General features: G+C 36.3%; 1 protein-coding gene across 1 annotated transcript in view; it reads right to left on the bottom strand.

Moving 5' to 3' along the window:
• Positions 1-1,554: 1,554 nt before the first annotated feature.
• Positions 1,555-11,514, bottom strand: part of THSD7B (thrombospondin type 1 domain containing 7B) — a 618,064-nt gene continuing 608,104 nt past the window's right edge. The window contains exon 27 of the mRNA XM_037030021.1: positions 1,555-2,723. Within this exon, the coding sequence (XP_036885916.1) occupies positions 2,642-2,723 (82 nt within the window). The 3' untranslated portion in view covers positions 1,555-2,641. The remainder of the gene's footprint in view (positions 2,724-11,514) is intronic.

The raw sequence follows: 11,514 nt of genomic DNA, 5'->3' as shown, positions 1-11,514 counted from the left end.
TGAATACCGAGTTTTTTAAGTTTATGATATCTTGCAGATCAGATTTGGAAAGAGCATGAATGATCTATATTTGTATTACCTTAAAGGGTCAAAATTATCACAGATACCTAAAAACATATGTATAATATTGAAGATTTTTTTTTGATAAAATCACATTCGAAGTCTTCTGCCTCAAGCTCAAACCAGAACAATTAGTTCATTCTGATGTACATGCCAGATGTGTGTCCAAGGTCCTTTCTTGGTGACCTGGGTTTGGGCACAGGGAGAGCCAAAGATGTTACCCACCAGCCTCCCTGGTCTCTGATGGCAATTACAGTCAGGCTTCTAGATGCATGTTTAATTAGAAGTCTGCCCCTCAGGCTATGGCTCTGAAGGTGTTAGTAAGCCTCTTTCATAGAAAAACTGGGTTTTTCTCTCTTGCCTCTGAGCTGTACCATGGAGGGGTGGGTAGTTGTGATGAGTCCCTTTATACCCTTTAGGCACCATTTCTCAGTTTGCTACTGCCTAGTGTTTCTTCTGATTCAAGACCCTTTGGCCTGCAAAGCTAGTGTTTGGGGGTGTCATCTTTCAGGTGCAGGTCTTAAAATTTGGGTTGCCAGGTATTGGGTTCAGACCCTCTGCTCCTCAAAGAATCACGGGGTATTGTAAGTTTCCTTCCAATTATGAATTGTTCTGCTGAGAGTGAGGTTCATGGTGAGATTGTGTCTCAGCCTTTTTTATCTGTTTAATGTATATTTTTCTTCATTTGTCTGATATGTAAGAGTTGCTCAGCTAGTTTTTGAGTTTCTTTTGTACAGAATTGTCCCATATGTAGCCATAATTTGGTGAGTCTGCAGGAGAAGGTTAATTCAGATTCTCACGCTTCACCATCTTGAATTGGAACTCCACCTTACCTCATTATCTTCTTTAAGAGGAAATAATTTTATTATCTTTGTCTTGTGGGTCAGACAACAGAGGGACAGCTATTTTGCAATTTTTGTAGGGTATCACACAGATGGTAAAGGGCACAGTCAGGCTTTAATCTCCAAAGCAGGATCTCTTGAACTACTATAAACAGTATGAAAAATTTAGCTAAAGTAAACTAATAAAAAGATATCTAGGAGTTGTTTCCTCAACCACACTATTGACAGAAATCATCTTTTCATTTACTCCTTTGATTTAACCATTTAAGTGATAAATGGTTAATGAAAGCCATATTATTAATACAAACATCCTATATCTTACTCATTGTATCACATTGCTAACAGTTCCATTTTCTGAGGTCTCTCAGGTCATTGCACACCTGCATTGGCCTTATTATAGTTGTTTGTTCTAATATTGACTGAGCTTTAAATATTCCTGCAAAGCTACTCTGTGTAATTGTGCTTGACTCTATTTCACAGTATACAAAATAGTGTTGAGAATGTGGGGTAAGATTCCTTTTATCTGTCAGTGATTTCAACTCTCAATCTCTAAAATCGTGACACAAGGAAACTGTTACTATAACTGTTTTTGTCAAAGTAAGGGTACTTCAGAAGTGAATAAATACAAAACAGTTATCTTCTCAGTCTCTTGAGTACTTTATTTGTTAGAAATACAAGTCAATACCACAAGATGGCACCTTCTTACTTTCAACATCTACAGTTACAAACAATTATCTTCATAAAATGGTTTCAGGTTTTTAATGTGTTTTAGATATTATTGAAACCTTATAAAAGCAAGACTTGCTATAAACGGGATTGGCATTTGATGTATATTAAATGAGGTCAGGTAATTAAATTCAAAAAAAGAATTTATAAATTTTTGGATAAGAAATTGAAATTACAAAGGCAGAGTTGGTCATCATTAAACTGAATTACAACTGTGTGATCAATACTATAACTACATTGCTAATTTTTTGTGAAAATGTAGTTTTAATAATTAAATAATATACCTCATTCTCCAATATAATCACCTACTTCATTTGTACATCCCAACACTCAGTACACATTTCAGTTAGAAACCACTAGCTTTCACCTACTCCATCAATTACGCACACTCTTTTTTCAATAAATGCAATCCATGAAGTGCCATCATCCCCTAGCTACAAAACAAAATACAACATTTTAAGGTTAAAAACTCAGAGAATTTTTGAAATGACAACCCATTCTCTCTGTGTTCATGAAAATAGTCAATCCACTCTGAAAGTCTTTGAAGTTATGTAAACTCTAGAAAACTCAGTGTTGAAGTATGGAAAGAATAAAGACCTGCACTAATATAGTGCATAACAGCGCAGTGTCAGACTCGCATTTACAGTAAGTGCCTTGATTGGACTCTCCTCTGGATTGTCATCATGCTGCTGAAGATACAGTTTACTCAAGTCTGTGGGAATTCCATCATGTGTTCTTCCTCCCGTTTCCAAATAGGAAGAGAAGGGTTTTCAGTTCCCTTAGGAAAATAAAATAAATAAACACACCCACAAACAACTTGAACTCAAAATGGCAGACCAAATAATCCTTGACTCCATGTCCAAATGAAGTTGAGGCAATATTACTTTTGCAGTATTTGTATTCTGCCTAATATATCACATTGTGAGATTCCTCAAAAAACTGAGAAGTCTGAGAGCTACAAAAGAGAAAGCAGTTAAGGCAGTTGTTGTCTACATTTGGATTTCTTTTTCAGGTTACATATCTAAGTCTCCATCATAGGCTAAGGTCAGAGGCTTCTGTTGAGGAGGTGTGCTTTGATGTTGTTTTGGCTTCTTGCTGCAAAGGGAAAAAAAAGAATTTCTGAAATGAAGTTCACAAAGCTTTGTTTCATCTGCCAAAGACGATTGTGAGGTTTAGAAATTCAAGTGGATAAATGCACTTTTGGTTTTCTTAGTTATATACTTTGATGTTTTTAGGAAAAGCTATAGCGCTTTCAAAGTCTTCAAAATGGTTTAGTGGAAACAAGGAACACAGTGGAGGTCTATTTTTCTTTCTTGTTCTTATTTATACTCAGTAATGTGAACACCTGCTGATCACTAATTCCTATGCTACTGCAACCTTCACATCAAAGATGTCTACCATCATAAGCTGCTAGAGTATGCGGACTCTGGTGTCTTACCCTGACCTTGTTTTTAAGTAAATGGAACAGAAGTTCTGAGTTTTTAAGTGAACTTCTGCTCTGGCCTGAAACCTGATATTTAGCGGCCAAGTCTCTAGAGTTTGTCAGGAAAATTAAACTGAGTCAGCACCATGCAAAGCTATTCTCACCTGGCTGGTTTTACCTGAGGGCAACAACTCTGTCAGGTGTGTGGTGGCTGCTATTCCTTCTTGTGGAGAGAGAAGCTGAAATGGATCGAGTACCATTGCTACTTCACACGGTGATGCCCCAGGTCTGGGTCAAAACCACCTCCCTTAATACTTTTTGACTCTTAGTGTAGGTGACTATCAATTTATGTTCATGAATATGTACGGTCTGAACTATGCCTCACACTGCCCCACCCGCCGATTCCTTCCCCATCCCTGTCTTGGCTTTAACCTGCCTCTAGTGCCCAGCTCTGTCTCGGGTTATCCTCACTAGTAAGGAGCCATCTCACTCCCTGTCTCCAAACTTCTATGCTATTTATTTTACAGTAATATCTATTATTAACTAGATGCCCAGTAAGTGCCAAGCTCTCTGATGGACATTTTACATAAATTATCTCAATACAGCTCAGAACATGCCTGAGATGGAAGAATCAGAATTGTTGCTACTTCACAGAGAAGACACTGAGGGAGAGGCAGAGCCTGGATGCTAAGCAAGTCTAACACCCAAACTCATGTGTTTCACCTCTTTAGCACAGTCTCACTCTACACACGCCACTCGTTACACACTTGGTAGAAACAACTTGCCTATATGAATGAATTTTTACAGTCTGAGGAAATTTAAATTAAAAACAACATTTTAATGTGTGTGGTTCAGTGATGTTTAGTACATTCACCATGCTGTGTAATCATCTCCCCTACCCAGTCCAGAAACATTTTCGTCACCTCAGAGGGGACTCTGTGCCTGTGAGCACACCCTCCTCCCACCCACCCTGCCAACCCAGCCTACCCAGACACTGCGTACCAACTTTCTGACTCTTTGTGTTTGTTCATCATGTATGTTTCACATGTTTCACATAGATGGAATTATACCGTGTGTAAATTTTATGTCTACTTCTCTCATTTAATATTTAAAATGGAGAATTTTATGATATATGAACTTTACCACAATTTAAAATGTGCTTAATAAAATTGAAATGGTTGTAGAGAGACTGTTCAACCTAGTTTAAAATGCTCAAGTTCTAATTTAAGGAAAAAAACATTTTATTTTAGGTTTGATGTATAAAGCAAATTATAGGAGCTAAAGGGAGAAATTAAAATGACTAAAAATAAACTCTGAAGAGGAGCCACAGATCTCAGCAATGCCCCAGCTGGCAGCTGGCCTGCTACAGGTGCTCAAAGGACATGGGCGGCAAGCAGCCTCCAGCCGGGACGTAGAAAGGCAAAAACAATTTCCTGCTTCCCGGGCCTTTTTCACTTCCCAAAGGTCCAAAGGGCATTTGTTATATAGTTAGATAACTAACATTCATCTTAACTATACATACACACACACACACACACACACTTTAGTCATGTTGAGGAGTCAGGCTTTAATATGAAGAATGGATCCAGATGAAAATGGGTCCCTGAATACTCTAATCTGAAACACTTAAAGGTACTAAGAAAACACACAAATAAGAGTTTAAGACAGGTTGGAAGTGAACATTTGTATGTCTACCCCGGTGGTGCTGGTAGCAGTGATATTGGGGGCTCTCTCAAGATCAAAAGCACCTGGAGGTCCGTCTGAAATGACAGTAAGGGTCCCCTCTCTCACCTGTGTTTTACCAAGGCTGGGGAAGAGAAAAGGTAAGAAATGCTGGGTTGGCCAAAAAAGTCAGCTTAGTTTTTTCATAAAATAAAAGACACATTTTTTATTTTCAACAATAACTTTATTGATTTGGATATTTTGAATATGCTGGCTATCTCCCCCATGGTATAATACTAATTGTTCTAAATAAATGTCTTGATTTGATCACTATCAGCTTCAGCTGGTCTACCTGGCCATGGAGCATTGTCCAGTGGGTAATCTCCAGCACAAAACTTCAAACCTCTTTTGACATATTCTATCAATCACAACACCTTCTCCATACACTGCACTATTTTTTGTATTTTTACTGCTTTTGAAATAATAAAGCATAATGTGACAAAAATGTTGCTTATTTTTTTCTGTCTTCAATATTAAAATGGCTACACAAAATTCACCAATTTTGATACTTTTTAAAAATGTACACTGATATGACAGTGGTCACAATGAAGTCTACCAAAACTGTTTTGAATGAAGTTCAAGACAGCTTAGTGCTACTAGAGCCATCTTACAGAAAAAAAACAAAATGGACTCATTGGCCAAATCAATGTAAGTGCTTTCAAAGAGTTTTTGTCAATCTACTCTCAATTGGCATTCGCTAAATATAATTAGGAAAAGTGAAATGGGATTGTTGAGTTCTAGGGGGTGGGGAGGAGGGATAGGGATGGCCAGATCCTTACAGAGAGAATGTTTCCTTGGAGCCAGCTAATAAGGTCTAGACACTGTGATCTGGGGCTGGAAAATTCTACTCAAAACATTACAGATATTTTTACACAACTCTTCACGTATGGAATTATAAACAGTGTGGAATAAAAAAGAAAGAGGCCTCCCAATTATAAGCCTTGGATTTTTGTGGGCTATGGGTCTATTGGGGATCATTGTGATGATCTCATTTGATGATGAATTTTTTTCATATTGTGTAACCCCTCAACTGACAGATACTAAAAGCATAATTATGAATGCATGAGATCTGAGATTGTAGAGTTTATAGGTCCTCAAACATTGGCGAACATTGAATAAGGTGGTACTTTGTGGGGGAGCTATGGCTTTACAAAGCTTCTGCTCTGGTAAAAAGCACGCTGAGAGGGGAAGCTGACTGACAGGGCTGCCCTCTACCAAGCCCTAAGCAGGAGGCCTTTAATTTTTTTCAATTACAATTGACATGCAATATTTTGTCAGTTTCTGGCATACAACATAGTGATTAAGCGTCTATGTAACTTACAAATCAATCACCCCAATAACTCTAGTACCCATCTGAAACCACATATGTTTATTACAATATTATTGACTATATTCCCTGTGCTGTAGTTTACATCCCTGTGACTATTTTTATAACTGCCAGTTTGTACTTCTTAATCCCTTTACCTTTATCACCCACCACCCAACCCCTCTCCCATCTGGCACCCTTCAATTTATTCTGTGTATCTGTGACTTTTTCTGTTTTATTTATTTTATTGTTCAATTACAGTTTTCCCCATTTTTCCTCCATTACTCTCTCCTACCCTACCCACCCCGCACCTCCCACATTGAATCCCACCACCTGCTTTGTCTTTGTTCATGGGTCCTTTATACATGTTCTTTAACTTGACTCTTCCCCTTCTTTTCTCATTCCCCCGATCACTGTCAGTTTGCTCTGTTTTATTTGTATGTTTATTTTGCTTTTTAGATACCACTTATAAGTGAAATATGATATTTGTCTTTCTGTGTCCGGCATATTTTACTTACCATATTACCCTCCAGGTCCATCTATGTTGTTGCAAATGGCAAAATTTTATTCTTTTTTATGGGCAAGTAATATTATATTACATATATGCACCACATCATCTTTATTCATATCTTGGCTATTGTAAATAATGGTGCAATGAATATAGGGGTGCATATATCTTCTTGAATCAGTGTTCTAAATTTCTTCAAATAAATACCCAGAAGTAAAACTGCTGGATATGGCAGATCTATTTTTAATTTTTTGAGGAGACTTCATGCTGTTTTCCATAGTGGCTGAACAAATTTACAACCAGTGTTCAAGGTTACCCTTTTTCCACCTTCTTGCCAAAACTTGTTGTTTATTGATTTAGTGATGATAGCTATTCTAACAGGTGCAAAGACATATGTTATTTTGGTTTTAATTTGCATTCCCCTGGTGATTGGTTATGTTGAGTACCACTTCATATGTCTTTCGGAAATCTGTATTTCCTCTTTGGAGAAATGTTTATTCAGGTCCTCTACACATCTTTTTATCAGATTATTTTTTTTCTGCATGTGAAGTTGTATGAGATCATTACACATTTTATATGTTAACCACCTTATCTGATGTATTGTTGGTGAATATCTTCCTCCATGTAGTAGGTTGTCTTTTGATTGTTTCTTTCACTGTGCAAAAACATTTTGTTAGGTGTAGTACTATTTGTTTATTTTTTTCTTTGTGTCCCTGGCCTGTGGAAACATATCTGAGATAATATTACTAAAGGTTATATCAAAGAGTTTACTGCTTGTATTTTCTTCCAAAAGTTTTATGGTTTGGGGTCTTACATTTAAGTCCTTAATTCACTTTGAGTTTATTATATATGTGTAAGGAATTGGTAGCTTTGTTTTTTGCATGTATCTATCCAGTCTTCCCAACACCATTCATTGAAAAGAATATCCTATTCTTTTATATATTCTTGTCTCCTTCATCGTAGATTGGTTGACCATACAGGTGTGGGTTAATTTGAGGGCTCTCTATTCTTTTTCATTGGTCTGTGTATCTGTGTGATCTATACCAGTACCATGTTTTGATTATTATAGCTTTGGTGTAGAGTTTGATACCAGGAAGAATGATATCTTCAACTTTGTCCTTTTGCAATTGCCTGAGCTATTTGATTTTTTGTGGTTCCATGGAAGTTTTAGGATTATTTGTGCTACTTTTGAGAAAAGTATCATTGGTATTTTGTTAGGGGTTGTACCTAATCTGTAGATTGCTTTGGGCAATATAGACATTTTAATGATGTTAATTATTCTTATCCATGAGAATTTGTATATGCTCCCATTTAATTGTATCTTCTTGAATTTCTTTCTCTAATGTATATAGTTCTGCAAGTAAACGTCTCTTACTTCTTTGATTAAATTTATTCCTAGATATATTATTCTTTTTGATGCTATTGTGAATAAGATTATTTTCTCAATTTTTCCTTCTGATAGTTCATATTTGGTGTATGAAAATGCAAACTATTTATGAATATTAATTTTGTATCATGAAACTACTGAATTGATTTATTACTTCTAATAGTTTTCAGTGGACTCTTGAAGATTCTCTCTATATATTGTCTTGTCATCTGCAAATAATTATGGTTTTACTTTTTCATTTCCAATTTATATGCCTTTTATTTCTTTTTCTTGTCTCTTTGTGGTGACTAGGCTTCTAATACTATGTTGATTAAGAATGCTGTGAGTTGGCATCCTTGTCTTCTTCCCAATCTTAGAGAAAAAACTTCCATGTTTCCTCTTGTATATAATGTTAGCTATGGCTTTGGTATACATGGTCTTTATTACACTGAGTTTTTTCTTCTATCCCCAATGTGCTGAGAATTTTTATCATAAATGGATGATGGATTTCATCAGTTTTTTCCTGAATCTATTGATATAATCATATTATTTTATCTTTCATTTTGTTTATGCAGTGTATCATGTTAATTGATTTGTGGATATTGAACCAAACTTGCATCCCAGGAATAATCCCAATTGATCATGATGTGTGATGTTGTTTTTATTGCTGAATTTTGTTTGCTAATATTTTAATGGAGAATTTTGCATTTATTCATCAAAGACAAATGCTTATAATTTTCTCTTTTTTTGTGATGTCTTTGTCTGGTATAGGATTCAGATAATGCTGGACTCACAAAATAACCTTGGAAGCCTTCTTTCCACTTGAATTTTTTGGAGTAGTTTAAGAAGTTTAGGTGTTAATTCTTCAATGTTTGGTATAATGCACCTGTGAAGCCATTTTGTCCCAAACTTCCTTAGTAGTTTTTTTTTTTTATTGATTCAATTTTGTTAGCAGTTGTCAGTTGTTCAGATGTTCTATTTCTTCCTGATTCAGCCTTGAAAGATTGTATCTTCTTAGTAAGGTATATGTTTCTTTCAATCTGTTGGCTTATTATTGTTCACAGTATTTTCTCATAGTCATTTGTATTTCTTGTTACCTCTGCTCTTTCATGTATGATGTTATTTACTTGGACTCTTTTTTTTCTTGATGGGTTTATTGATTTAAAAATCTTTTCAACCAGTTCTTGGTTTCATTTATCTTTTAAATTGTTTTTTAGACTCTATTTTGTTTATTTCTACTCTGATCTTTATTATTTTCTTCAACTATCCACTTTGGATTTGTTTGTTCTTCTTTTTTTGTTGTTGTAGTTCCTTTAGGTGTTCATTTAGATTGTGTATTTAAGATTTTTCTTGTTTTTCTGACTTTCCATCTTAAAATCACTTTGGCTATGTCCTATAGATTTGGGGTCCTTGTGTTTTCATTTTCATTTGTCAGGAAGCATTTTTTTATTTCTTCCTTGATCTATCTTAACTCATTCACTGTTTATAGTATCTTATCTAGCCTCCACTTTTTGTTGTGTTTCTTAGTTTGTCTTTTCATTGATTTCCAGTTTGATATCACTATTATCAAAAAAGTTTAAATTTATTTTGACTTGTTTTGTGACTAAACATGTGGTCTATTCTAGAAAATGTTCTATATGCACTTCAAAAGAGTGTATATTCTGCTGCTTTGTGGTGGAATGTCCTAAAATGTCAATTAAGACTCTCTGGTCCAGTGTTTCATGTAAAGGCACTGTTTTCTTGCTTATTTTCTGTCAGAATGGTCAAGGCATTGCTATCAATGAAGTGTTAAAATCCACTACTATTACTTTATTACTGTTGATCTCTTTATCCATGTCAGTATTTGCTTTATACATTTAGGTGCTCCTTAATTGGGTGCATAGATGTTTACAAGACTTACATCTTCTTGTTGAATTGATCTTTTATTATTATAAAGTGTCCTTTTTTCATCACTGAAAGAAGCTGTTGACATGTCAGTGGGTGGGATTGAGCCTCATGCTGGTTAGCTGTGAGGACTGGCCATGACTACAGTAAACATGCTGTTGGTATGAGGTGACCCCATGGAGATGGATTTACTTTAGCAGAGTTCTAGTGCTTGGTGAGTTCATAGTTGGAGGTTTCATTTGTGGAGCTGGTTGCAAGGTATTCTGGGTATAATCTGAAGCTGGACATTGAGTATGGTGATCTTGTGCTCTCTTAAGAGGGGCTCTGGTGCAAGCCAAGATCACCCATGGCACGTGTCCAGCCTGGGGCCATGTGGTAGGAGCTAAAAGGTGATCTGTGGTTGGTTGCCACCTTTGCAGGGTTTGGAGGTCCCTGGGAGATGCTATACTGTGAAGCTAAGCAGGCTGCCACTAGTTCTCTAATTGGGTCTGCTCTCTAAGAGGTACACTGCATGCCAACGCCAGCTGTAGTTTGGGGTTTGTGGACCTTTGAGATATTTTAGGAAAGTCAATAGCCTTGTGGGGTCTCATTATAGCATGAATAGTATGTATGTTATATAAGCTGAGACAGTCTGCTTGTGTGAAAAAGCTTCTAAAAGAGGTTCAGACCAGTCTAGATGTGGCTTCTTTATGTTTTTAATTACAAGACTTCTGTTCAGCTAATCTTGAGATGATTCTCATTGATGGTGGTTCTATAATTTAGTTCTGATTTTGATGTGATCATGGGGTGGTGGGAGCACAGCATTTACCTACTCTGCCATCTTGACCTGAAATTCCCAAGAGTCTTGTGTTTAGAGGCCTCTGCTCTCTTTTCTTTCTCCTTTACTGATATTCATTATTCCCTTAAAAATAAATTTTATCTTTATACATATTTTACTTCAGTTTTGGTATCAGGAAAGATATGATCACACTAAACCAGGACCCACAAATGCTGGGCAGATAGGCCCCAACCAGTCATTCTCTAATACATTATGCAACTCTGGCTATGAGAGATTATTGAGGGACACATTATAAAGTGACCTCTTCCACAATCACTTGCATCTTAGCAAAGTATAAACCCATTCAGCCAGAAAAGTGAGTTCATTATGAACTGACAGGCAAGCTGCTAGCTCTTAGCAATGTTGGATTCAAGCCACAAGGACTCATCACCAGGCCAGTGGAGATTAAATAGTTTGATGAAAGCCAGAAACTGTCTTTCGTTTAGGCAGTTATTCCTCAGAGCTGACCCTCTGGAAGTGGGGCCACCACTCTCAAACTTCAGCAGAATAAGAGCTCATCTATTGAGCTGTGCTGAGCAAGGTAGAATGGATGCCATTATCTGGAGTAACTTCCAGGCATTATGTCTAGATTAACTACAAGCTCACCTAGTGGTTATCCCCATTAATTGCCTCATGGATCTTTATTGCCAGAGAAGCTATAACATCAGCAATATTTCAAAAACTTCAAACAGTAATAGCAGAGGTACAGAACAGTATCTGAATGAAGAAGTTTTTGAGAAGACTATTTTTCTATATTTTCTCAAAAGCATTTCCAAATTTTGTTATAAATTATTTTCACCTAAATTGCATACCTGAGACTTGGCATATTATAGCAGTTGTCTTGTTTTAAACCTTTTATT

The sequence above is a fragment of the Sturnira hondurensis genome, unplaced genomic scaffold (genome assembly GCF_014824575.4).
Source record: "Sturnira hondurensis isolate 20B ecotype Veracruz unplaced genomic scaffold, ASM1482457v3 Scaffold0000256, whole genome shotgun sequence".
Taxonomy (NCBI): domain Eukaryota; kingdom Metazoa; phylum Chordata; class Mammalia; order Chiroptera; family Phyllostomidae; genus Sturnira; species Sturnira hondurensis.
The sequence above is the reverse complement of the archived record's forward strand: the minus strand, read 5'-3'. Positions and strand labels throughout refer to the sequence as shown.